General features: G+C 46.1%; 2 protein-coding genes, 1 long non-coding RNA gene and 2 other non-coding genes across 9 annotated transcripts; 4 read left to right on the top strand and 1 right to left on the bottom strand.

Moving 5' to 3' along the window:
* Window positions 1-4,854: 4,854 nt before the first annotated feature.
* On the bottom strand, window positions 4,855-21,003 carry LOC147369161 (uncharacterized). Its single transcript, XR_015167296.1, has 4 exons — window positions 20,928-21,003; window positions 8,950-9,002; window positions 8,162-8,294; window positions 4,855-7,807 (listed from the first exon to the last, which is right to left on the bottom strand). It is a non-coding gene; the product is annotated as an uncharacterized LOC147369161 (long non-coding RNA).
* On the top strand, window positions 7,306-18,611 carry TRIM52 (tripartite motif containing 52). 5 transcript variants are annotated; one of them, XM_086411100.1, is made up of 2 exons: window positions 7,306-8,464; window positions 11,643-12,897. In XM_086411100.1, the coding sequence occupies exons 1-2, from the start codon at window positions 7,670-7,672 to the stop codon at window positions 11,709-11,711; spliced, it is 864 nt and encodes a 287-aa protein (XP_086267226.1). In that variant the 5' UTR covers window positions 7,306-7,669; the 3' UTR covers window positions 11,712-12,897. The 5 variants fall into 5 exon arrangements, with proteins under 5 accessions (XP_086267226.1, XP_086267224.1, XP_086267228.1 ...); XM_086411098.1 differs by having other exon boundaries at window positions 7,315-8,464; window positions 11,271-12,897; XM_086411102.1 differs by having other exon boundaries at window positions 7,322-8,464; window positions 11,361-12,897.
* A 305-nt stretch (window positions 21,004-21,308) lies between the features above and the next one.
* On the top strand, window positions 21,309-26,065 carry RACK1 (receptor for activated C kinase 1). Its single transcript, XM_086411106.1, has 8 exons — window positions 21,309-21,524; window positions 22,715-22,886; window positions 23,424-23,571; window positions 23,831-23,926; window positions 24,332-24,442; window positions 24,836-24,976; window positions 25,457-25,567; window positions 25,952-26,065. The coding sequence occupies exons 1-8, from the start codon at window positions 21,416-21,418 to the stop codon at window positions 26,015-26,017; spliced, it is 954 nt and encodes a 317-aa protein (XP_086267232.1). The 5' UTR covers window positions 21,309-21,415; the 3' UTR covers window positions 26,018-26,065.
* On the top strand, window positions 21,778-21,845 carry LOC147369160 (small nucleolar RNA SNORD95). Its single transcript, XR_015168686.1, has one exon. It is a non-coding gene; the product is annotated as a small nucleolar RNA SNORD95 (small nucleolar RNA).
* On the top strand, window positions 23,180-23,258 carry LOC147369159 (small nucleolar RNA SNORD96 family). Its single transcript, XR_015168679.1, has one exon. It is a non-coding gene; the product is annotated as a small nucleolar RNA SNORD96 family (small nucleolar RNA).
* Window positions 26,066-26,645: the final 580 nt, after the last annotated feature.

Genomic DNA, 26,645 nt, shown 5'->3' with positions numbered 1-26,645 from the left:
CTGCCTTATCCTGCTGGTTCTACTCATTCTGTCCACCCAGCCTCTGATCTCCTCATCAGAACATAACATTTGCAAGAAAACCTGGGGCTCTGGGACCAGGGGTCTGATAGAAATGCCTGAGGCAAGGAGACAGCTGTTACACTGCCTACCCTGGCCTGAGGGGCCTTCCTCCCCTTTCCTGAGTCCCACTAACCCTTCCCTGGTGGAGTAGCCCCCACCCCAAACTTGACACCCCAGGCAGAACCTACCAGCCTTTTTGCTGCCAGTGGCACCACTGTCCTGATGTTCAAGAAGTGTGTGTTCCATAAACAGATTATGAAATCTTTGGTAACTGGATCGCTTTTATTTTGTTTTAATCATATCTCCCTTATAGACTAGTTCAGTGTTGGCCCATAGGACCATAAAATACATTTTAGGAAAACAAAACAAAATAAAAAATATATATAAATACAAAATAAAATAATACATTTTGGACCTAAAAAGATCCTGAAGCACTTCTTTGAACCCCTGATAATTTGACCCTCTCACTAACTGCCCCACCCCTATCACACTACTTCCCTCTGCTGAGGTTTTGAGGCCTCTCACGTTAGAGTCCTTCCTGTCCAGGCTGTGAGCTCTCTCTCAAACACATTTCTTTTACCTCCATCCACACCCCAGCATATATTGGTTTATGTCTGGTGCAGTTGCAAAAATTGAAATAAAGGAACATGATTCAATTACCACCCCACAAACAGTAGGAGTGAACGCAGGGATCTAATGGCACCAAGGGATGAGGAGGCTTAGAAAGCATGGCTGTCTCCCATAACCCAGGTTTTGCTCAACCCCCATTTTTGTTTTTTGGCTTTTTAAAAAATATTTATTTATTTGCCTGCATCAGTCTTGGTTGTAGCATGCAGGACCTTTGCTGTGTCATGCATTGTGGTACACCAGCTCAGTAGTTGTGGAGTGTGGACTCAGTTGCTCTGGGGTGTGTGACATCTGAGGCCCCCAACCAGGGATCAAACACAAGTCCCCTGCATTGCAAGGTGGACACTTAACCACTGGACCACCAGGGAAGTCCCTCCATCCCCATTTTTGTTTCACTGCTTAGTAGCAGCTAGTCAATGGTGTCAACCAAAGTCTGGTGCTCTGAGCCTAGCTGAACCCACCTGGACATCTGCCTCTCTTGGCTTCCTTCCCCAGCCACTGCTGCCAGGAGAGAAACTTGTGAGGGGACAGAAGGAAAATGCACAGGGAGTTTGTCTTAGCTCTGAGTGTTCCTCTCAGCTTCACCGATGGACACCATGGTCTCAGGAGTGGACAGAGGCAGGAAGGCAAGTAAGGAGGGTTCTGAGTGCCCTAGAAAGGGCATGGGAATCTGGCAGGGGTAGGATGGCAGCTTTGCAAGAGCTCCTCCCTCAAATCCTTGATCTGAGGGAACAGCCTTCCTATCCAGCAGGGCACTGACTTTGTGTCCTGAGGGCACGGCCACAGGCCTCTCTAGGGAACTGCTTCCTTCTGTCAGCCATTCTGGGCTGTGGCTCAGAACTGTGAGGTCTCTACTCACAGACACACCCCTGGCTCAACCTGTGGGTGGACTGCTAAGTCATACTTCTAAGCCTCAGGCCACCCTGATGGCCTCCCTACCCCCATTTGCGCAAATCTCACATGCTAACCGCTCACTCAGGAGTCCTGTCCCAAACCACAACTTCTTGAGGGGCTATTCCATTCAGAACAGAATTCTCTGGTTGTTCAGTATGGCCCAGTGCTGTGATTATGCGTTGAATGAAGGAATTCACTAATGAATAATATGAATCATGGGTATTCAAAGAATATCATTAGAATCCAAACTCTCCAAACAGCAAGGCTTTCTTACAATATCATCTCCAGTGCAGCTTGACTCACCCAGTTTCCATCAGTGTTCCAGCCTTGCCTCCCTTCCTCCCAAGGCCATCCAGAACTCAGAGACCTGGACGTGCCTGCCCTGGGTACCATGATGAATTATGCAGGATATCCAAGCAGCCACAGCCTGGTCAGATGGGAACTAATGACAAAGGCCAACAGGAAGGCCCAGCCCTGGCCTGGTATTTTTTTTCTCCTCTAACTTTCTGGAAATGTTCACAGATCAGTGTGGCATCAAAAGCATAATCAAGGACATAGGCTCATTCACAACTGTGTCTTTCTAGACTCTCCTTGCCCCAAACTGCCACACAGTACAAAGGGAACCACACAACCTCATCTCAAAGCAAACAGCCAGGGAGGAGGGGGTCAGCCTTTCAGCTGTCTGTGCCAAAGGCCTGTCCCTCCAGGTCCTTTTACTCCACAGTGCCAGAGTCAGGATAGGGAAGAGACCCAGGAAGCCCGAGCTCTCTGCACCGCAGCCAAGGCAGAGAAGAAGCTGGGCCTGTATTAAGGAAAAGCAAGGCTGACCCACTGGTCATACTCACTCTGTCCAGCCAGGACCTCTGGAATCTGACGGAGAAGACGGTGCTAGGGCATGGTGGACAAGCTTGAGTCTTGAACCCAGAAGGTAGAGACAAACCAGAATTGTAACATTAGAAGGCATTCTGGGGACTTCCCTGCCATTCTGGTGCTTAGGACTCTGTGCTTCCAATGCAGCAGCTTGCAACTTCCATCCCTGGTCAGGGAACTCAGATCCCATATGCCACGTGGCACAGCAAAAAAACCACCACCAACAGCAAAGTCCTGCTGTATAGCACAGGGAACTATATTCAATAACCTCTAATATACTGTATTGGAAAAGAATATATATAAGTATATATGTGTAACTGAATCACTTTGCTGTATGCCTCAAACTAACACAATATTGTAAATCAACTACTTTGAAAAAAAACAACAAGGCATTCTAGAGGTCCTCCATTCTAACCCCATATCCCAGGGTTCAGTAAACTTTTCTTGTAAAGTGTCAGACAGTAAATATTTTAGACCTTTCTGGCCACAGTCTCTGTCTAAATATTCACCTTTGTTTTCTTGTTTTATAACCCCTTTAAAATTTAAGAATTGCTCTTTGCTCTTGAGCCTTACAAAAAGAAACCAAGGGCCAGATTTGCCAACCCCTGTGTGGTCAAGCCCATGCTCTACTGCCTCTCGGATACCTCTGACAAAGTGGTTTCCAGTGTCTGTGTGACAAATGCTTGCCTCCTCACCATAAATTGGAATATAATCATCTGCCATTGTATGGGATTCTTCAGCCTAAAAAGGCTGATGTGAGTTTCCATGGATAAGTCTTCTGAAGTCAGAATCCTGAGAAAAATGCCCTGGCAGCCACCTTCATTGCTGAGCCCTAGCTCCTGAGTGCCCTCCACAGCTCTGTTTTCCCAGTGCCCTGGGACAATGACACCGAGGCCCTGTGTGTGCCAAGTGATCTGCTCCAAGTACCCACAGTCCCCAGCTGAGTTCAAGAGAAGGCTAGCAGTCCTCTGTGAATAGGAGAGTGTGCCTGGTTGCTGAGGGTGTACAGGTTGCAAGAGGGCTTAAAACCAAGCCGCCTGTATACCCTGGAAAATATCAGCTAGGTTTCACTACATGATGGAAATTAAACAAAGTCCCTCTCTCAGGTGCCGCTTAGATTTGAGGGGAGGTAATTCAGAAGAGAAGCAAAATAAAATAGGTACTGAATTAGGACTTCATTCAGCTAGGTATTCTTGAGAATGGGTGTCCACTATATGTTTAAGTCACTTTGGTTCCTTCAGGATGCTCCCTCTAGCCTCCTCTCACCATCTTCTTTCACTCATTCCTCCTTGCTCTTTCTCCAGCTCTCCTTCCCACCTGGGCTCTGCTCCCTGGGGCAAACAGGAACTTGCTTTCATAAGCAGGCCCCTCTTCTCTTGGTCTGCTCCCCAGCTCTTTGCCAACCCCCTTCCATGTGCAGGGGAGAACCTGAATTCAGGGATGGGGAAGTAGTCCAGCCTTGAAACTCAATTCCAGTTCCTGTTGTACGTATTACCCACTGCGGCATCTCAGTCATTACCTCCAGGATGGCTCTCAGATTGTATATGGGAGCTCACATGTTTGTTTTCTAACAAATAGACAACATGGATATGTGTCCCACCTTACACAGGGAAGACCTGGGTTTCTACTCCTGCCCTCTCCAGAATAAAGGCTCTCAGAACCACTAGGATAACAGAGAATTCCCTGTCAGTTTGGTGGTTAGGATTCTGCACCTCCACTTCAGTGGGAAGGAGTTTGATCCCTGCTCTGGACCCTGCTTGTTGAGGGCAAAAAAAAAAAGTAGGATGACATATGGTGGGTTATTTTTCCCCTCAGGGTTCCAATCACTTGAACATACTTGAAGTAAGAGAGAATAGGAGATAAGGGAGAGTTTCTTCTGAGACTTATCTACTACAGGAAAGTAATACAGTGGTAGGTGATAAAAACACAAAAATAACTCCAGTGGGCACTGTTCTAACCATTTTACAACTAATCCAATTTTATACCAACCCATGAAGTAGGTGCTAGGCTTCCCTGGTGGTTCAAACAGTAAAGAGTTTGCTTGCAATGCAGGAGACCTGAGTTCAATCCCTGGGTTGGGAAAATCCACTGGAGAAGGGAATGGCAACCCACTCCAGGATTCTTGCCTGGAGAATTCCATGGACAGAGGAGCCTGGCAGGCTACAGCCCATGGCATCACAAAGAGTCAGACACGACTGAGGGACTAACACACACATGATGTGTGTGCTACTATCATCTTTATGTTGCATGTGGGAAAACTGCAGCATAGGGATGTTAGTAACTAACCCAAGGTCATACAGAAAATGAGTAACAGAGTTGGGGTCTGAACACAGGCTGGTGCTGATAGCTCACTGTGAAACGTGCAGCTTCAGGACCAGGAACCAGGCTTGATCACTCAAGAGCTTTTGTGTAGCAGAGTTTTATTAAAGCATAAAAAGGGACAGAGAAAGCTGACATAGACATCAGAAGGGGGACGAGAGTGCCCCCACTTGCTAGTATTATCAAGGCCTTATGTACCTTTACCAGACCCATTTTCACAACATACATCTTAAATTAACAAGATTAGAACTAACAACAGAAAGGTCTCACCAGACCCGCTCCCATAATATACATTTTAAGATGACAGGATTAGTCAAAAGGTTCTCAAGAAGAAGAAACATGTCCTTGAGCAAGATAAATTGTTATATTGACTAAGACAAAGCAATGTAGAAAAAATTGTTGGTCCTTTTCTCCTTAAGAGCCCCAGACCCCTTTCTCCTTCTCGAGGGCTCGGGACCCCTCTCTTCTCCCCCTCCTCCTCCTCAGGGACCCCGGACTTCTTATCAGCCTGCCTAGGAATTGACTCTCAGTGCCATCCTCTGCAGAGAAGGCAATGGCACCCCACTCCAGTACTCTTGCCTGGAAAATCCATGGAAGGAGGAGCCTGGTAGGCTGCAGTCCATGGGGTTGTTGAGTCGGACACGACTGAGCAACTTCACTTTCACGCATTGGAGAAGGAAATGGCAACCCACTCCAGTGTTCTTGCCTGGAGAATCCCAGGGACGGGGGGCGCAGAGTCAGACACGACTGAAGTGACTTAGCAGCAGCAGCAGCAGCCATCCTCTAGGAAGAGTCTCCTTCAGGAGTTTATGCCTAAGCAGAGACCTGAAGCTTAGTCAGGCATTATACCTACGTGAAGCAGCGAAGTGCAAGCCTTCTAGGTGAGTGAACAACATGTCCAAAGACAGAGGCAACAGCCTGGCAAGAGTGTGTCAGACCTTCATTTCAGGTAAATGGTACTGGTAGCTGAAGGATGCACTGAAATGAGTGCAAATGACCTTTCAGAAAATGTTTTGTCCATTTGGAAGCTGATAGGGTAAAATATAGGCTGGAAGAAACAGAAATAGAGAAGACCTAGATTTGAGGAGATAAAAATCAGCAGGACATGATCCTAGCAATTTGTTGGGTTTCCTTTATTTACTTTGCAGATATATAGGGAGTATTAGCTGTATATTCAGCACTATGATGGAGCTGTGTGCACAATGTTGAATAGTGCATTTATCATTCTTACTCTGTGTTCAAGCTCAGGCCCGGAGAGGAAGAGCATGGGATCCAGGGTTGGCTGAAGTTTCTGTTAGGGCAAGTGGAGTTCCTCACACCAAAGTGACCAATTAGTGAGGTCACTTTGCAATCACTCCAGTGGGTCTTGAACAGCATCTTATTGAAGCAGAACATATCAGAGTGATATGAATGCCTGAAGGAAAAGAACAATTTCCCCAAATTTTGTTTCTGTCATGTATGTGGAAGCCTGTATTGGATCAATATGTGCAATGTACTTCTTACTGAGGGCCAAGTTAAACAAACAAACCCTGTAAACCTTGGGTGACAGATGACCAAACGTCTATAATTCTGTAACTCCTTGAAGGACCCTATCATGCCTTACTCATTTTCTGTTGTTATTGTTCTTATAATGTGGACAGATGAAAGTGGGTGGATAAATGGATGGAAGGGTTATTCATGAATATGATGGATGAATGCAAAGGCAGAGGGATGGATGAAAAATGAATGGTTATTTGGGTAAGTGAAGTCGCTCAGTCGTGTCCGACTCTTTGCGACCCCATGGATTGTAGCCTACCAGGCTTCTCCGTCCATGCGATTTTCCAGGCAAGAGTACTGGAGTGGGTTGCCATTTCCTTCTCCAGGGGATCTTACCCACCCAGGGATCAAGACCAGGTCTCCCGCATTGTAGGCAGACTTTTTAACCGTCTGAGCCACCAGGGAAGTCGCATGCATGGAGAGTAGATGCTGAACGGAAGGATTATAGATGGAGATGAAAAGATTCACAGACGAAGTCAGTGTAGGGTATGCCGAGTCTAAGGTGTCTGAGGGCAGGTAGCAAGAAAGGGGTGAATTGATCTGAGAAGGAAAGTTGGAAGCACCCGGGTTTTTATGCGAGATTCTTCCACTTCACGGCCACTCAGGGGCACAGCGAACTCAATCCCGCCAGGTTCCTACAGACCACACCCTCGAGCGCGGGAGCCTCGGAGGAGTCCTCCCTACCACAAAAGACTCTGGGTAGACCCGGGTCGGAAATACAGGAGAGCACCAGAGCTTGGTCGCCGCACTTACGGCCCTTTTGGGTGCATGCGGGGACGGGCTTTCCTGAGCAGCTGCTGGACCCTCTGGGTCTGGCTGATTAGAGAAATCGTGGCTTAAATTGATTCTCTCGCCGCCTCCACCCATTCTGACCAGGCAGTTTTTTCTATCTGTGGTAGCTGAATGGGCGGCCGGTGCTCTTGCCTGGCGCGTTTCCGGGGGCACCATAGAGACGTGGTCCTCAGCCTGCCCAGTCCGCCGTCTCCCGCGTGTTAGCGTGCCTACGTCATTTTCGGTTGCCTCCGACGGAGTGAGGAGGGCCGGCTTCTGAGGGGAACGCCGCCGGGTCGCGTACACCTGGAGGCAGGCGAGAAGCGTGGAGTGGTCTGAGTTTGAACGCTGGGTCTCGAAGGGAAGTGGGGGGCCGCAGCCTGGTTCTTTTCCCACTGCCTTCAGAGGGCAGCTGTGAGTTCAGGGAGCGCCCGAGAGAAGGAAGCAAGGCTTCTCTGAGAGCCTGAGGAGGGAGAGCAGTTGGGGACAGCTTTGAATCACCAGCGTAGCTTGGAGGCATGTCCGCAGGTGCGTCCCCTGCTCCTCGGCTCTGAACTGACGACGCATCCACACCAACCGGCCGCGCGTTAAGATGGCTGGCAGTGCCACTACTCCTAATCCCTTGCAGACACTTCAGGAGGAAGCCGTGTGTGCCATCTGCCTGGATTACTTCAAGGATCCCGTGTCCATCGGCTGTGGTCATAACTTTTGCCGTGGGTGTGTGACCCAGCTGTGGGGCAAGGAAGACAATGAGCAAGACAGGGAGGAAGAGGAAGATGAATGGGAGGACGAGGACGACGAGGAGGCAGTAGGGGCCATCGGTGGATGGGGCAACTCCATTCGGGAGGTTTTATACCAGGGGAATGCTGACGAGGAGTTGTTCCAGGACCAAGAGGATGATGAACCCTGGGTCGGTGACGGTGGCATAAGGGACAGCATGGATTATGTGTGGGACCAGGAGGAAGATACGAACTACTACCTGGGAGGCTTGAGACATGACCTGAGAATTAACGTCTACCTGCAAGAGGAGGAGATTTTGGAAGAATACGATGAGGACGACGAAGAGCTGTACCCTGACACTCACCTGGCCCCGCCTCCAGCCCCTCCACGGCAGTTCACCTGCCCCCAGTGCCGAAAGAGCTTTAAGCGTCGCAGCTTTCGTCCCAACTTGCAACTGGCGAACATGGTCCAGATAATTCGCCAGATGTGTCCCACTCCTAATCGAGAGAGCCGGGTGAATGATCAGGACATCTGCTCCAAACACCAGGAAGCTCTGAAACTTTACTGTGAGGTGGACAAAAAGGCCATCTGTGTGATATGTCGAGAATCCAGGAGCCACAAACAGCATAGTGTGGTGCCATTAGACGAAGCGGTGCACGAGTACAAGGTGAGCAGCGTGGGAGAATGTGGGGATTTGAAGGAAGTGGAGGAGAAACCAGGGCAGCTGGGTACTTTGTAGCTGAGCCTCTTTTTTTGTGAGGGATGAGGCACAGGGTGAAGAGAGATGGACATATGTGGAGAAAAGAAACATTGGCGGAGGCTAACTGGCTTCCCCAGAGGAAACTGAGTAAAGACTAAAGACAGTAATCAGGAGTTGACCACTGTCCTTACTCCCTTTCAGTTTGCCCAAGTGTAAGGGGGTACAAGTGACAGACTCCTCCCCACTCCCCGACTTAATTTCCCTCTTATGTAAGTACTGAGTCTATACCTGACCAAGACTCTAGGACCCTTAATACACAGGAATGGAAAGCCATATGCTTGTAAATAACTAGACATTTAGGACATCAGCACAAGCAGTGTCAAAACTGAGGACTAATTGGTAGACCAAAAAGCCAGGGTGTGGTTCCTGCTAATAAGACCGGCTGGACATACCTGCCTAGTAAAGTCTGGAGTTACGTTGCTACCTTCAGTGGGGCCCATTTCCCCTGTAGAGAAAGGCAGAGGACATAAACATCAGAATAAACCTGCCCCGATCATTTTCCTTACCTGTTACTTTATCATAGCGGAAGAAGTTAAGGATTTAGGATCAGATGACCTGGCTCTAAAACTTACTGTCTAATCTTGGGCAAGCCTCAACCTCTTAGCTTTACTTTTCTCCTAAGCTTGTTAAAATTAAAAGAGATCTTATATGAAAGTATTTTATAAACCATAAAGCACTAAACAGATGTTTCTTTGGCTTTCCTCTAGTTTCCTCTAATTTTTATGGGTTCTGATATGGTTAAAACCTTGATTTCTAGTTCTGATCTGAGTATTAGAGAATTATCTCAGTGACAGCATGAAGACTGTCAAAAAGCCTAAATGGATATGACTCCTAGCAGTACCCAAAGGAGAGAAAGGTTGTCTTCAGGTCCCTAAAAGTCTTAGTAGCAGTTGCTCATGTCTCAGTAGTGCTTTACAGTTTATAAAGTGTATTTTCTCATATTCTACAGCAGTGGTTTTCAAACTGTGGGTTTTGACCAATTAGTGGGTCTTAAATGGGTCAATGCCCAGCATTATTTTTAAATGAAATGAGAAAATATCGAGTGCACGGGAGCATAGTAAGGGTAAGTATTGTTTTATGAAACTTTTAAATTATACATACACAGGTGTATACTTGGGCCACAAAACATATCGCTTACTCTGGGTTGCAGTCAAAACACAAACAGAACCCTGCCCTACAGGTATTATATATTAGATATTATCATCCCTCACCCCCCCACCCCACCCCCGCCCCGTTTCACAGTAACTGTTGGTAAGTACACAGTTAAGACACAAATCTTCATTACAAACCATTGCTAATTCCATCATATTAATATGATTTAAGGATAAACCCTAGTATCTGCTTTCCCCCCAGGGTAATAATTAAGTTTGCCTATAGAAGAAACTGTGTCCTGTACTTCTGGGGTTTAGTACCTAACGCTAAGGAGAAGAGGTAACCTTTCATTCCTCTGCTAGGATTTCCTGAAAAGAATTTTTGAACCAAAATTTTAATTGAAAGCCAATTTAGACAAGAGAAAAAGAGGTGATCTCTTTATCTTGGGAAGCCAGCTAACACTCATTTGAAACCTCGGAAGTTACTTATAAAGCACACTTGTAAGTATAAACAGCACAATCAAGTTAAATTGGAAATAATCCCTTTCAAAATATATACTATTTAAAAGAGTATAAAACTTTCTTTTTTCAAACATATACCAGAACTTAGATTGATGGTGTTACCAAACACAGGAATTACACTGAAGAGGTAATAATTGTGTAGGCCTTCTTTATATGGTTTATAGTTTTGGTTTTTATTGGTAAACATGCATCTTACAGTAGCATGATTTAGAGCCTTATGATACAAAGTTCTCACAATAATAACGTTATATGGAACTGTTTTTGTATAATGGTTTATTTAATTTGCTATACATTAGCCACCACACAGTTCTGGTTACATTAAATTCTCTCAGTTCAGTTCAGTCGCTCAGTCGTGTCCAACTCTTTGCGACCCCATGAATTGCAGCACACCAGGCCTCCCTGTCCATCACCATCTCCCAATTCACCAAAATTATAATCTCCTTTGGAGGTGATCAAGCTTTTTTAGTTTTAGGGGCTACAGTAGGAAGTTGTTACTCACAGACTCAAGGAACATGTTAGTGATTTTCAGAAATAGAAAAGAAAGCATTCTCTCCCCCTCCCTTCACACATTATATCAGCATTGCAGGGTATGAGGAAAGTTATAGTTTATGAAATCATACTTAATATTGTAATATTAAAAAGAAAAAAGATTTAATTTTTCATAATATAAGAAATAAATTGGAAAGAGCTCCTTGGCTGGTGGGAATACAAAGACAGACCAAGAAGTATTCAGAGTAAAGCCTATCTATAATCAGTGAGGTATATAACAAACTGTATACGCAGAGATGTTTGTTGTGGATATGGTACCATTCATACTGCTATTCCTTAAAGTTTAATTTTGTATAAGAGGCTTTTTTAGCTCTGAAACACTTAATTATTTACATCTTCCATTTTGTTCACCCCATGAGTTAAGAGTTCGTCTTGACTCTTCAAGCTAGAATCAGAGGATTATGAAAGTAAGATCGTTTAGATTGACCAAGGGTACTGTTAAATGGTGTCAGGTTTTAGCCAGCAGATTGGTGTATAAAAAGAAAATGAACAAAGATGTCACTTGTTGAGGCTCAGGCATAACTGGATGCCTGTATTGCCCTGCCACCCAGCTGCCGCGGGTAAAATCATTCATCGCTCTACAAGACGGACCAGAGGCTTCCATCATCAGTACTCCTGTTTTTCTGTTTTTTTTCCTTAAGGTAGCTAAAGGTGGCAGCCAAAACATTTTTTGAGGCTTTTATCAAGTATGTATTCATGAATGATGCAGAAGATAGGGTCAGCTTCTTCGGCTGAGTTATCTGAAAGTGTTGAGCAGTGATACATGCCAAACACTGTTAAAAGTTATGCCACTAAAACAGTGAAGTATTCTGCAAAGCACAGTTCTCTGCAGTTTTAAGATTGGACAGTATTGGAATATTAATAAGAATCTTCAAAGGCCATGAATGCCTACCTAATACTAAATAACTCTTTTAATTGCAAAGGAGAAAAAAATGGAGAAACTAGTGAAACCTTGCATTCCAAGTGCTGCCATAACTTTGAGAGGAAATTGAGGAATTCCAGAATTTCTTCATCAACTTCTGCATCTGAATTCATTGACTGAGCCTAGCAAACATCAGGTTTAAAAAAAAAAACAAAAAACAAACATCAGCTCATCCTTCTTTGCTGTTAGTTGAGATTAATCTACTGATGAAGAAAATTGTACTTTGCTTTGTTCAGAGTAAGGCTTTAAAAACTCTGGATGTGCTATTTTCACTAAGCCTAGCACTAAAGACAGTATTTTTGAAGTTGTATGAAATGAAATTGGTTGGAAGAAAAAAATTAGAGAAGTATATGTTTTAGATATGGGTCTTTGTCAAAAATTGAAGAAAACTGGTGAGATGTACCGTAGCAGTCATCACCAAGCATTGACTTCATCAGCCTGCCCATAATCTACTGGAAATCTTAAACCTTGCTGTCAGCATAACTGTTGTGAAAAGTAGTCCATCTGATCCCAGTTTGCCTTGGTTTTCAAAAATCTGAATGCTGTTCAGAGTATTTTCTGTCATGCACTGAGTTTCCTTGATCAGAAAACTTGGTTCACCTGAATTTATGGACAGAACAACTAACTTGGGACACCAATGATAAAGAATCTGTACTTTAAAACTTTAAGTAGAATTTAACACATTGAAGCTTAAAATACATTGACCCTGAAATGTCAAGGAACAGACACCAACATCACTGCTTGTTATAAAATGAGCACTTTAAGCACTTGCCAAAAATCTCTACAAATAGCGCACTCATGTGAAAAATGTCAATTTTCTTGGCTAATCTTTCGAGAACCAGATTCGTGAATGTTACTTCCAGGGGAAAAAAAGGGAAAATCTAAAACTATTTTGGGTGATGTTTTGTTGACCTCTTAAAACCTACCTGTGGTAGCTTTGGGAAGAATGTCTCATGTTTCACACTTAATGTTCAGTTCTCATTGGAAGAACTTCAGGAGTTTGTGGAACTCAAAGTTGGATTGTTTTGACTAGAAATTTTCACATTTTAATCCTTCATTATTCCATTTTTCTCCTTGTATCTTAAAAGCTTTTTTTTTTTTAAATTGGTATAACTAACTGTGGGAGAAAACACTGCAAGAGTGTTGTCAAAGCAGCTTGTGTTTTGTTGCATTTTCTACACCATCCAGGAAAGAAAAGGCTTAACAGTGACATGGTTATTATATCATTTGAATAAATTTTTGCCTTCCAAAATTTACCATTGCTTTGATTAATTTTAGTCATGAAACTTAAGTTTGTAATTTTAAATAACATTGAAGGAAGGAGAATGTGAGGTGTTAAGATATGTGGGGGGGAAAGGGATTATAAAACATGTGTGGGTTACAAAAACATTGAGAAAAATTGATACATATCCAAATCCATCAGATGCTCATCTGTTTATTGAATGTCTTCCCTACTAGGTTCAGCTGTTGACTGCTGTATCACAAGTCAGACTGTTTAAACTTGCTCCTCTCTACTGTGGCTGTACCCTGGACCTCTTCTTCACACAGACTTGCTACACACCTGAAATCCTGAACTCCAGTTGTACCATGACCTCTCATTCCAGTACAGTTAAACACACTCCAGTTATACATGCCCTTCATCTTATGGAGGCCAGTGTTCCACTGACTCCTAATTTTTTCCTTTCCCAATTTATCAGACACTTGCTAGCCTTACTTACTATCCTTCTGACCCTGTACCTCATGATTAGTCTTGGCATGAAGAACTGATCCATGTTGTGTTCTAGATCAGGGTTTTCTCAACTTCAGCACTCTTGTCATTTTGAGTGAGATAATTCTTTGCTTTGGGGGGTGGGGGATAGTCTATGCATTTGAGGATGCTTAGCAGCATCTATAGGAGAAGGCAATGGCACCCCACTCCACTACTCCTGCCTGGAAAATCCCATGGACGGAGGAGCCTGGTAGGCTGCAGTCCATGGGGTCGCAAAGAGTTGGACATGACTGAGCGACTTCACTTTCACTTTTCACTTTCATGCATTGGAGAAGGAAATGGCAACCCACTCTAGTGTTCTTGTCTGGAGAATCCCAGGGACGGGGGAGCCTGTTGGGCTGCCGTCTATGGGGTCACACAGACTCGGACACGACGGAAGCAACTTAGCAGCAGCAGCATCTATGGATCCCACCTACAAGATGTATGTAGCACTCCTCCACCAGTTGTGACAACCACAAATGTCTCAGACATTGCCAGATGTCTTGGAGGGAGTGGTGCAAAAGTATCCCTCCTTAAGAATCACTGCTTTAGTCTCAGAAAAGTTAGTCCTGTCTGCAGACCTGCCATTACTAGTCTCACTTAGGCCGTATAGTCAGTACCTGGCAGGGGGGTTTAAAAGTGTTCAGGGAAGAATAGCCTCACCCAGCTGGAATTTTATTAAATGCAGTCATAGCATCAGTGGATTAACTAAGACCCCTACTTCTCCCAGTTCTTGGCATACAGGTAACAGGGTCAACAGGCCTTTTTTTAAACTGAGTTGCCTATATCACTGCCATCAAGGACTAAGATAAAGCAGTATATGAAATAAGATCTAGAAACAATGAATAATAAAAGGCATTCACTTCATCTGTTCCTTAGTTTCAGCAGAGCCATATGGCAGTATTTAAGTATTCAGAACTATGACCAGAGCCTCTGTTCCTGTCAGAGTGGGAGTAGCCCTGGACTGATCCATCAGCCCTTAAAGCACTTCTTTAAAACCTAAGGCTCCTCTGCCATTGCCCATCAACCTCTGGTCCCTGTGCCATGCCTCCTGAAGCCTTTATAGGACCTAAAGATTCTATGCTGCTTCCCACCCCTTATCCCTGACCCCCTTTGGAAGCTATCCTATAACAGTGAAATTATCACAGATAGTTATTGACCAACAAATTTGGGTTACAAAGAGGAGACAGGGACAGTAGCCCTCTATACCAGCTCTAAGGACTTTATGCAATGATGGAAGTGTTCTAAATCTGTGCTATGCAATATGATAGAGGAAACACTGACTACATAGGACTTCTGAGCTCTTGCAACATGATTAGTACAACTCATTTATTTTAGTCACATATGGCTGGTGGTGGTTTAGTTGCTAAGTCGTGTCTGACTCTTGTGGCCCCATGGACTGTAGCCTGCCAGGCTCCTCTGTCCATGGGATTCTCCAGGTAAGAATACTGAAGTGGGTTGCCATTTCCTTCTCCAGGGGATCTTCCTGACCTAGGAACTGAACCCAGGTCTCCTGCAGTGCAGACAGATTCTTTACTGAATGAGCTATAAGGGAATCAAATCATGTTGGACTATATAGTTCTATACAAAAACAGGTTGAATTTTGATCCTTCCTAGGACTCTCAAGCAGAGAAGGCAATGGCACCCCACTCCAGTACTCTTGCCTGGAAAATCCCATGGACGGAGGAGCCTGGAAGGCTGCAGTCACTGAGGATTGGACATCACTGAGTGACTTCACTTTCATCTTTTAACTTTCATGCATTGGAGAAGGAAATGGCAACCCACTCCAGTGTTCTTGCCTGGAGAATCCCAGGGACGGGGGAGCCTGGTGGGCTGCTGTCTATGGGGTCGCACAGAGTCGGACATGACTGAAGCGACTTAGCAGCAGCAGCAGTAGCAGGACTCTCAAGAGTAGTAAAGTCCAAAGGGAAGATGAAAAGACAATTTTCTTTTCTCAATCAGGAGAGAGGCTGTAAGGTTATATTTTTAGGTATAAAAGGAGAAAAGGCGATTTGTTTGTTTAAACCTGACCAAAATGGTCTTGAGCCAGTTACACCTGTGATCCATATAGATCACATGTGGGAGATGTGACAGAGGAGAATTCTAATGGAAAGTAGCTAAAAACTATTACCCACTTTCCCAAAAGAGCTGGGGCTAGAACCTCAAAACAGGACAAGTTTAAGTATAAATAAGCTTTTATTTGGTTTAACTTTTTAATGATAGTGTCTGCCCACAAATCAGAGCCCTCAGAGAATCTTGGACTTGGGGCAGCAGCTCACCTGTGCATGTGGGAAGTATAGGTGGAGATGCCACAAGGCTCCTGTTATCAGGAGACCTGCTACTCTTCTCCCCAACTCTCCTGCTTCCAAAGAAGGGGAAAAATGGATACCTTAGGGATTTGAATTAGAAATAGCCTTAAAGAACAAGGAGGCTTATTCCTCCTAGCTGCATTCAGGCTGAGACCTTCCTTGCCTTTTCCCCCATCCTAAAAGATTCAGATCCAGAGTTGGTCAGGGCCTTCTGGTCAACAGTTCCACTTGGCATCAAGCAGGGCCCTGCAAAGTTAAAGGAGGATCCAGGTGGTCTGCAAGAGGATCCCTGGAGGTCACACCCCTTTTTTGACTACCATTTCCTAGGTGTGTAAAATCCCTTCTCTCCCTCTATAGCAAAGGATGGAATTTCTCAGCACGCTCTGGCTATTTAACCCAAGTGTGAGCAGGGAAAGGTTACATGGGCTGAGGGCTGTCTGCTTCGTAGCCCTCATATCTTGTAGTAAGCTAGTTAGCCTCAAGTTTCCATTCCAGCACAATCTCCTGACCCTGGTTCATATGAAATTCTCTTCCTGGTAAAAAGCTGAGAACAAGCACCCTGGGTCACATTTTGTTTCTCCCTTCCATTGAGTGCTGTTTTAAATCCTTTAACAAAGCAAAGAAGTTTGCCTTTTGCTGGCATTTCTTACGTTTTGCCTGGAATATAGCCACTTGCCCAGATCATGCCCACTTTCATAGCCTGTGACTCTGCACATCTGGTAAAGCAGGGGTCCCAAACAGGGCCACATAGTAGGAGTTGAGTGATGAGAGAAACCAAAACCACCTCCCCACCCTGCCCCCGTCTGTAACAAAACTGTCTTCCATGAAATGTTCCCTGGTGCCAAAAAGGTTGGGGACCACTGTGCTAAAGCACCCAGAGCCTGGGGAATGCCAGTCCATCTATCAGGAAAGACCCACAGGATATCTTAGCAGCTTTCTGGGAGACTGTTAGACTTCAGATTTCTGCCTTAGATGGACAGGGGACCTTTCAAGAGATTAAAAAATGGCATGTGATTTCAAGATCTATTCCCAACATTGATTTAATGCCACATCCCTGCTTCTGACTAGGAAGAATGGAACAAAACCTGTAATTATAGTCTCACATTTCCCTGTCTTCAGCCTTTTTTAACTTAATTCTTTAGGCCTCAATCATTACATAGCTTCTGTATACAGAACCTGACTCTAGACCCTGGAATGGAGGAAGCAGGGTAGAGATGGACTGGAAGAGATGTTCAACCCCTCACTCATAAGACCTTTGGTAAATCTTCTATTCCTTCCTTTATAAGAGTCTCATGATCCTCCAGGAGGCCCTCTTCAGCTTCTGAATTCTTACTTTTTTCTAGTCTTACTCCTCCAACCTAGCCTCCACTTTGACAACAAATGCCTTTCAGTAAGATCAAGGGTAGGCAGGACAGGGATGAGATAATCTTTAAGAGACTGTCCTGAGCTTCAGGACAAAATCACTAGGGTGAACTGCCCACCTTGGATTTCATTCTGCCTTCTCTCTTGAAATAATCATGCTCAAACTTGTGCATGCAAACAATGCACAAGTTTGCACATTTCCTCCCAAGCTGATCCCTCTGCCTAGAATGTCCTGCCTTTAACTACTTGTTCGTAAGTACTCAGCCTGTGAGGCTGACCACCAAAGTTAGAATCTTCCACATGTGAAACCCTCTACCTGGTGCTGGGAATGCAAAATGTGAGCAGAAACAGCCTAATCCCTATCCTTACAGCACTCACAGGAGAGGCTGGCAGAATTTAAGAGACCCAACACACACTGCACCACTAGTAGGACAGCATTAAATAAAGGAGCCTGACATACACCTGAGGGTCACAGAGGGCCTCCCAGATGTGGCAACTTGAGCTGAGACTTGAAGGAAGCTTAGATTTAACTAAGGTTGGGGTGGGGGGGGGAGGGGGTTGGTAATAAGACATGGTGGGCCTTCCAGACAGAACAATGCATATCCTGTATGGGAGAGAATTGATGGATGAGTTGGAGGAGCAAGGGAGGGCCAATGTAGTCATAACAATGGAGTATGGGGTATGCCAGAGCCAACCACACTAAGTCTGTGGAAGGACAGTAAAACAAAAGGAAGCCATCTGCCCAGGGCTGGCAGTCAGGAGGCCCTCTGGTCCCGGCCATACACCTTTTCCTTAAGGTCCTCACCTCAGCATTCAAGGGAAGACCTCTCCTACCTCTTGAATGCTGGCAGGAGGGGATGGAGAAGCCTCTGCTCCTGGAGATCATGAGCATCCAATAAGAAGTCTGAAGGACCCTTTCCAGCTATGTGGGTCCTAGGGGCTTCCTTCAGGAAATGAATGGTGAGACAGACTTACTTAGAAGAGCATCTCCAATTTCTTCTGTGGGATTCTTACCTTGTGTGGACTAGAGGTGGTGCCCATGGGGACAAGGGAAAGATGGGGCTGCCCAGGGGTTAAGACAATAAGTAGGTGAGACAGCAGTAAGCTCAGAGCCAGGACTGGTTCTACCTACAGGGTGTGGGCTGCCTCGAAAAGTGGGAGGATACCTTGGAGGAGAGCTGAGTCTTCCCTAAAGGGCAGATGAGAGCCTCCAGCAGCCTTCCACCTCCCTGAGGTTGAAGAAGAAATGCCCTGAATGAGAAGGAAGAGGTCTGGCCGGGGTAGTAAATAGACTTTGTTGAGAAAGGTGCAGCTGATTCTCAAACTGTCCAGCAGCTGAGGGACACCACCCTGCTGGAAGGGGGCAGGATCTCTCTGCTAACCAAAACAACCTACAGCCTCCTCAACAGGAGTGAGGAGTCCAAGCAGATCCCTAACCAGGGCAAAGTGAGGGCTTCCATGCCAGGGGTCCCCAACATCTGGGATCTAAGCCTGATGATCTGAGGCAGAGTTGATGTAATAATAATAGAAATAAAGTACACAATAAATGCAATGTGTTTGAATTATCCTAAAACTACTCACCCCCATGTCCATGGGAAAACTGTCTTCCACAAAACTGGTCCCTGGTGTCAAAAAGGTTGGGAACCACTGTAGCAGGGAGCCACAGAGTGCCCTTGAGGGAAGCAGGCGTGAATGTGGCTGGGCTGCAAAGGTCACTCCACCCCGATCTCTACCCAGAGCCAATGCCAAAGAGGTGCCCAGTGTCCCCAGGGTCAAGGCAAGGCCTCCTTCAGCTAAAGACTGTCCTTCAGTGGCACTGTGGCCTGCCAGCCTCACCTTCAAGAGAGGCGAGACCAGGTGGTGGCTGTAAAAGAGCTCTGAAGTGGAAAGCCTGAATCCTGCAGGGTCTCTGGTCTATGGGGAAGTCCACTATTTCTCTCTCTCCTCTACTGGCATTGCCAGCTTAGTCCTGGTGAGCACCAAGGCAAAACCCGAATTCCCTCCTTGACCCCATAGGAGGGGCTCCCGCCAGAATCATCTCAAGATTAGAGACAAGTGTGGGGAGAAGCCTGTGGGTTCGGAAAGTCACCTTCAACTGTCTCAGAGCAGAGGCAGGACAGGGAGGACCTGGGAGGGGCTGGGCAGGGGCAGGCTGGGAACCTGGGAGAGCAAGGATCGTCTGGGAGGCTTCTGGAAAAGAGTCTGGTGTTACAGAAAGGTCCCATCTTTGAGCCAGTATGAGGGACCTGGGCTCCTTTTAAACCTGGTTTCCTGGCACCCTGCCTCAAGGATGCAGATTCCACAGGGGTACCCTGGACAAAATTCAAAAAACAGCTGAATGAGGTTTTTCGAGGGGGAAAAAAAATATAATAATGTGATTGAGTGAGGGTGTCTTTGGAGAGTAGAGGTAGGAGGTGGAGGAGCAAGTGTTTTTGAGGACAGAGGAAATTTTGCATAACACATCTCACGTTCCACAGAGATAACCACAGAATCACTCACCTCTCCATTGTGCTGAGTACCCAAGGAGGCTTAATCATGGCCTAAATTGTGGGCAGCAAGCTGGATACTAAGATGGGTAAAGGCAAGGATCTCTCACCATCACAGGAGAAACAAAATGCATGGGTAGGGACTTCCCTGGTGGTCCAGTGGCTAAAACTCTGGGTTCCCAATACAGGGGGGCCACGGTTGGATCCCTGGCCAGGGAACTAGATCCCACATGCCACAACTAAGACAGGGTGCAGCTAAATAAATAAATAAAAAGCATGGGTAGGGGTAGAGTTCAGTGTTGGAAAAACTACAGGACAGCCAGTTGGGGGCGCCCTTAGGCTGTGCAGGAACACAGCGAAGGCTGTTCCTGATGAGCCCAACTTGGCTGTGGAGGAAGGCAGAGGTGTGCAAGGCACCAGGAGAGTAGCTGCTTTCAAGGGATGGATTCTGGCCTTCTTCACACATCTGAGCAGCCATAGCCCGTAGAAGCTTTGCCACTGTCCCACACTGTTCCTTCCCAAAGGCAGGCCTTCTAGTAGTCTGCAAGGTCCTTCCCCCAGCCTGCAAGGCCCTCTGTCAACTGCCACCCCCGCCCCCACCTCCATCGCATTGGTTTGGTCCCCAAGGCCTTCAACGCTCCAGCTCTGAACTTTTGCACTGATTCTTTCCTCGGATTGGAACATCCACCCATAAATCCCTAAAGCTCTCACCTATATCTTTCTTTGTTAAAAATCTCCCCCTTGAGCTCTCTTTTCCCCATCTCATTGGATGTAAACTCAAAAAACAAAGAAACAGGTCCCTTTTATCCTGTTCACAGCTATGTTCCCAAGACGTAAAACCGTGTCTGGTAGCCAAGAGGTGCTCACTAAGTTCTGTGCATTTGCTTTGCCAGGGATCTTTCTGGGTGTTTTACCTATCTAATATACTCTCCACACCATGTGAGGTAGGTACTATTATTCCCAATTTCATTTCATGAGAAAATAATACATGTGACAAACAGAAAAGAAATACTTGGGCACGCCTGGACACCCAGACCCAAGGACCTTTCTATGAGGTGGTTTTGCGCGAGCCAACCTTCCTCTTGGGGCCTTTCAGTTTCTGCGAGAGCTCTCCACGCTTCTGCTTAGGCGGGAGTGGGGTTTACTGTCCAGCAGCCCACAGACTAACTTATCTTTCATTCCCGGTTTTCCTCTCTGTAACCCATTCCTGCTTTAGTCCTGGGTGGACTGTCTTTCCTCACCCAACACCATCAGTGAATAAACCTCTTGAGGGAAGAGTCGCCGCCCGCGCATGGAATCTGTTAGGGTTTAATAGTTCACCTGAACGCAGTTTACTTTGAAAATTTAATATAGTATTATTCACATTGCCCACCGTTACTCACAATTGTGCCCATGAAATTAAGCTCCCTCTGCGATGCCCTCCGAAACACCAAGCGGAAAGGGAGGGGTTCAGGCTGTGCCACGTAGGGCCAGTGAAGCCACTAGGCTCTCCTTACTAAGCTCTGGGGCGTGTACTTCCTCTCTGACGCTTTTGAGACATCATGCCCCAACCATAAGGAGCCTTTTTAAATACTCAGGCATGTTGGTTTAATAAGGGAATTTGTACGGTGCTACCAAATTACGTTGTACGACGGTCTGGACAAAAAGTCTTTTATTTCTCCCTTTGAACTACATGGGGCTGCCATCTTGAGCAGAAGTGAATTATGGGAGGGCGCCATTTTGTTCGGGAGGGCGGGTATTTCCGGTTCCGGCGTGGGCGGCTCGCTCTTTTCCTCTGCAGGGCCGCGGTGGAAGCGGGTGCGCGGGTCGCCTCTCTGAGTTATCCAGTTCCATCCTTGTCGCTGCGGCGACACCCGCATTCTCCGTCGCCATGACTGAACAGATGACCCTTCGTGGCACCCTCAAGGGCCACAACGGCTGGGTGACCCAGATCGCTACCACTCCCCAGTTCCCGGACATGATATTGTCCGCCTCTCGAGGTACGGGCTGAGGTGCTGGATTAAGGGGCAGGGGTCGTTGGCGCGCGTCACGTGGTTGGGCCTGTGGGCCGCGAGGTGGGCTGTGAATTGACCTGTGCCTAGGCCTCATTGCGGATAAACCCATGAGGCGTCCCCGACTTTGCGAGCTCCGAAACAGCTGGCTGCCGGGAGGGTTGCAGGGCTGCGGCCTTTTTAATCTCTACCTCTCAAACCCGTGTATGTAACTGTGAGCCCAGGAGCCTTCGGGTCGGGTGGCGCGGTGATGATCCCAACATGCCATCTGAGTGCCTATGCTGAAACCCAGAGGCTGTTTCTGAGCTGCTGCCCGGACCCTCTGCTCATTAAAAAGTGAACTTCAAGGCGGACCTCGTATCTAGTCTCTCGGCTACTTCAGGGCAGCCCTTTCTCCAGCCCCCCCCCCCCACCCCCGCTTTTTTTTTCTTCTCATTCTCTCTGTGCCTGACTGCATTTGGAGACTTCTTGTCGATTGCTTTTTGCATTCACGCTATTTAAAAATAGTTCATCTGAGGCTACCATCATGTATGGCACTTACTAGGAAAGTTTGTTCAGTGGAACACATTGCAGTGAAAGCATCCAATCCTTAGCGTCTAAAGTGAATTTTCTATTGCAGGTATTTCTTGCATCCCCTAGCAGTAGTCTCAGGAGGCCCACAGCTACTCTTCCATATCCAGCCTGCTGTGCGCATGCATTGTGGAAGTGAAGTCGCTAAGTCGTGTCCGACTCTTTGCAGCCCCATGGACTGTAGCCTACCAGGCTTCTCCGTCCATGGGATTTTCCCAGGCAAGGGTACTGGAGTGGGTTGCCATTTCCTTCTCCAGGAGATCTTCCTGACCCAGGGATTGAACCCAGGTCTCCCGCATTGCAGGCAGATGCTTTACTATCTGAGCCACTTAGGGAAGCCCAGTAAATAGATGTGGAATCGTTTTGGATTTCCGAAAGGGGCATCCATAACCTGGTAAGGTTTCACACACCTGAGTTAAATTCTGAGGGTGCAACTTAGCTCTGCTTGACTCTTCACTAGAGTTACTTGGACTTGGCTAAAAACTACTTTCTCAGCCTTTAGGTAGTTTCCCTACCCCTAAATGCCCTTGATTTATGATCCAGAAGGTCAGATGGTGAGCCGTGGGGTTTTTTCACTGGGTCTTCTTTTTCGTTTTACCTCCCCTTAGATAAGACCATCATTATGTGGAAGCTGACCAGAGATGAGACCAACTATGGTATCCCACAGCGTGCTCTTCGGGGTCACTCCCACTTTGTTAGTGATGTGGTCATTTCCTCAGATGGCCAATTTGCCCTCTCAGGCTCCTGGGATGGAACCCTTCGCCTTTGGGATCTCACAACGCAAGTAGCTGCTCTGGGGCACTGGGGGGAAGCTGGGTAGAAAGCAGGTAGATACCATCAGGTTTCCCAGGGTAGTGATTTGGTACTTGAGTGGGAACTGTAAGGCAGAGTACCTGGAGAAGATATTTGTGGTTGTTCCGCCTCCCTCCCCGTTGCTTTTAATTAGAGACGCAGAATTGCTGAAGAATGGTCTGTTATAGCAGTTTTATCAGATGTTGTATTTGGGAGTGGGCAACATGTTTGAACATGCTGTATATTGGGAGCTCGGTCTTGGGTGGTCAGGCATAATGGAGGATCCTGGTGATGACAGATGACATTGTCAGCCAATCCCCACATGGGAGTGAGGACATGTCCTGCAATTCTGAAGGGATTCTCTGGCATATTCTCAGCCAAGGGCTTGCCGTTTATCAAAGTCATATCCAGGGTTGTGTGGGTAACGCAGCTCCATTGGGTGAGGAACTGGGCTAGGGAAGCAGTCTGACTGTGGAAGAATGTTTGCAGAGTCTGTCTAGAGAGTAACCAAGTCCTCCCTCTCAGGGGCACCACCACTCGCCGATTTGTAGGCCATACCAAAGATGTGCTGAGTGTGGCCTTCTCTTCTGACAACCGGCAAATTGTCTCTGGCTCCCGAGACAAAACCATCAAACTATGGAATACTCTGGGTGTATGCAAGTATACTGTCCAGGTAAAGTAAAGGCACATGCAGGGAGCATATGTTGAACATTTCCCCCTATCCTTCTTAACTGATGCTTTTATATGGTGATTTCAAGCCTCATCTGGAACCTAAAGGGATTCTATCTTATCTTAAAGGTTTGGGTTCTGAAGTGTGAATATAGGTTGTCAACATACTGAATATATAGCCCACATAACTGAGGGGGAAGTGTGGGGTCTGGAGTTTCATGAGACAAGACAATTTCTCCTTATTTCCTTTCCATCCTCTGCAGGATGAAAGCCATTCAGAGTGGGTGTCTTGTGTCCGCTTCTCGCCCAACAGCAGCAATCCCATTATTGTTTCCTGTGGCTGGGACAAGCTGGTCAAGGTGAGCTTGGAGCCAGGGTGTGAGGCCTTTACCAACCAGAATGTGTTCCCACTGCCTCCCAGTTGGTCATAATCAACTTCGAATGCTTAACTGACCAACTTGTCCCTTAACTGACCATTTTCCTCCTGATACTTTCTCAGTACAGGCCTTTAATTTTTGATATTTGGTCTAAAGTAGCTAATTGGGAGCCCAGAGTCCCTGGTAAGGTGGCAACACGGAAAGCATTTTTTTCCCTAAGTGGCCAAGATAAATAATTCTTGAACTTTTTTGTCAATGACAGAATGGAAATTGGCTGTCCTATCCAGGGATGCCTTTTAAGCATGATGCCATGCCTTTTCTTGACCTGAACCCTTTTGACCTTGATAGATCCAGAGCCCAGGTTCTTCACCTTTGACCCAATTTTAGGTATGGAACTTGGCAAATTGTAAGCTGAAGACCAATCACATCGGCCACACAGGCTACCTGAACACTGTGACCGTCTCTCCAGATGGATCCCTCTGTGCTTCTGGAGGCAAGGTGATTCATAGACACAGGAGTCCCCTAATCAATGGGAACAATTGGATACTTAAGATAATGGGATAGCAGTCCAGGGGAGAAACATTTTGAAAATGAGTTAAGGCATTAAGAGATTGTCTTATGTGAGGCTGGTTTCTTAAAGCTGTTGATGAGATTAGAACCTGTGCTTTTGGAGTTTACAGTGATGCATTTTGAAGTCAGGTTCTTGTAGGGTTGGTGAAGTGTCATCTCTTACATAAAAAGATAACTGGTGATACTTGTGAAATTAATTTTATAAAGACAGGATACTGCAGTAAACAGTTAAGAATAAAGGTCCCATCAGAAGGCAAGATGGGTGGGATTAATATGTGGAAGAAGTCATATTTCTCTGATTGGTTTTCTCCTGTCACCCAGGATGGGCAGGCTATGTTGTGGGACCTCAATGAAGGCAAGCACCTTTACACACTAGATGGTGGGGACATCATCAACGCCCTGTGCTTCAGTCCTAACCGCTACTGGCTCTGTGCTGCCACGGGTCCTAGCATCAAGATCTGGGTGAGTGTGGGCTGCAATTGAGGCTAGATATCTGGCTGTGCAAGCCTTGGCAATGTTGTAAATTTTCAGTGTGTCTTCTGACTCGCTGCTGGGATTTGAACTTCCTAAACAACTCCAGAACCATCATGCTATCAATGGATACCCAAGAAGGATGAATTATAACTTCTTGGGATTGGGGGGAAAAAAAGGAAGACCAATTGTAGTGATGTACTCAACGTCAGTGCAGTTGACACTTGGGTCTGGGTAATCCATTGTTGGAGGGGAGGCAGTCTTGTGCATTATTTAGGATGTTTAATAGCATCCCAGGCTCTACTCCCCACAAGATGCCTGTAGCAAACTAGTGAAAAATAAAAATGCCTCTAGGCATTGCCAAGGGTCCCCAAAGAGGCAGAAAGTAATTCTCTGCTGAGAATTACTGAATTACAATTAAAGGGGCGTTTGAGAGGGGACGTGTCTATCCTGGTTTTTCCCCTTCCCCAGGACTTGGAGGGCAAGATCATTGTAGATGAACTGAAGCAAGAAGTTATCAGTACCAGCAGTAAGGCAGAGCCTCCCCAGTGTACCTCTCTGGCCTGGTCTGCTGATGGCCAGGTAAGTGGATCTATCCTCTGGTGATTCAGCTTTTAACCTTTCTGCGCTTCAGCCAGTTACAAAATTAGTGACATAGGTGATTGCCTTTGGCGGGACTTGGATAACTGTGCCAGTGAACACAGATCAGCCTTCATGTGTTAATGTCAGTAGGAAAATTGTGGAGGAACAGTGATTACCTGTCTTCAGTTAAAACCTTGATTAACTTTATCAGTTTACAACTGATCAAGTGAATCCTTACGACCAGCTGTTGCTTCCTCTAGGAATACACAATCACCTGTGAATAGTAGAAGAGTGGACATCTTAAAACAAGGGTCATCTTTGTTGCACTAACAGGACTGTAGAATTGCATGGCTCTAACTTAATGTTGTCATTTCTCCCTTGCAGACACTGTTTGCTGGCTACACGGACAACCTGGTGCGAGTGTGGCAGGTAACCATCGGCACCCGCTAGGAACAAACACGGCAGAGCTTTAAAAATTAAAAAAAAATGGTTTTCTGACTTTCTATAGTGAGTGTCTTTCTCTGAAAACTTCTTGGGACTCATCACGTTAGCTTAGTCTGCATCAAACCGGGGCTTTGATTAAAAAGGTTTTGTTCTGGTCCTTTAAGGCAAGGACTCCTTTGTACTCATCTTACATAGATATTTAAAATTAGGTGTAGATGATATGGAGATGGTGGCTTTTCCTCAGGTGGCAGCTAAATGACAGATGTGTGGCACATAGAGGTCTCCTGTATATATACCGTCCAACTCATAATGGCAACGAGACTTCTTTGACTTCCAACTAGATACAATACATTAAAAGATTGGAGATGTAGTGTGCCTGAGTCTTGGGCATGAGGGCCACAGTATGGAGATTATTAGGAAAACCAAAGTCTTAAGCAGTGGTAGAAAAGAAGTGGCAGATGATCTTGAAGTAGACCTGAGGAGCCTGCCAATAACAAGCTAGGCAGAGGACCCAGATGGAGGGTGGTAGGATTTATACCTCGCTCTGTTGAAACAAAGAAGATCTAATTAAGCACTCCTCCATTCTGTGGCATCTCCTTTGTGTGTGTATGCACACTCAAGTCATGTCCAACTC

The sequence above is a fragment of the Bos grunniens genome, chromosome 7 (genome assembly GCF_055505025.1).
Source record: "Bos grunniens cultivar Pamir isolate PY7600 chromosome 7, Bosgru_T2T1.0, whole genome shotgun sequence".
Lineage (NCBI taxonomy): Eukaryota > Metazoa > Chordata > Mammalia > Artiodactyla > Bovidae > Bos > Bos grunniens.
This window is presented reverse-complemented; position numbering and strand designations above follow the sequence as displayed.

What these genes read in the sequence shown, in the direction of transcription:
- TRIM52 (XM_086411097.1), top strand. Translation starts at nt 7,670, where the DNA reads ATGGCTGGCAGTGCCACTACTCCTAATCCCTTGCAGACACTTCAGGAG. An exon ending in AAGCGGTGCACGAGTACAAG is followed by an intron (nt 8,465 to 13,099) that starts GTGAGCAGCGTG and finishes CTTCCCTACTAG; the next exon opens with GTTCAGCTGTTGACTGCTGT.
- RACK1 (XM_086411106.1), top strand. Translation starts at nt 21,416, where the DNA reads ATGACTGAACAGATGACCCTTCGTGGCACCCTCAAGGGCCACAACGGC. An exon ending in CGCCTTTGGGATCTCACAAC is followed by an intron (nt 22,887 to 23,423) that starts GCAAGTAGCTGC and finishes CCTCCCTCTCAG; the next exon opens with GGGCACCACCACTCGCCGAT. An exon ending in TCTGTGCTTCTGGAGGCAAG is followed by an intron (nt 24,443 to 24,835) that starts GTGATTCATAGA and finishes CCTGTCACCCAG; the next exon opens with GATGGGCAGGCTATGTTGTG.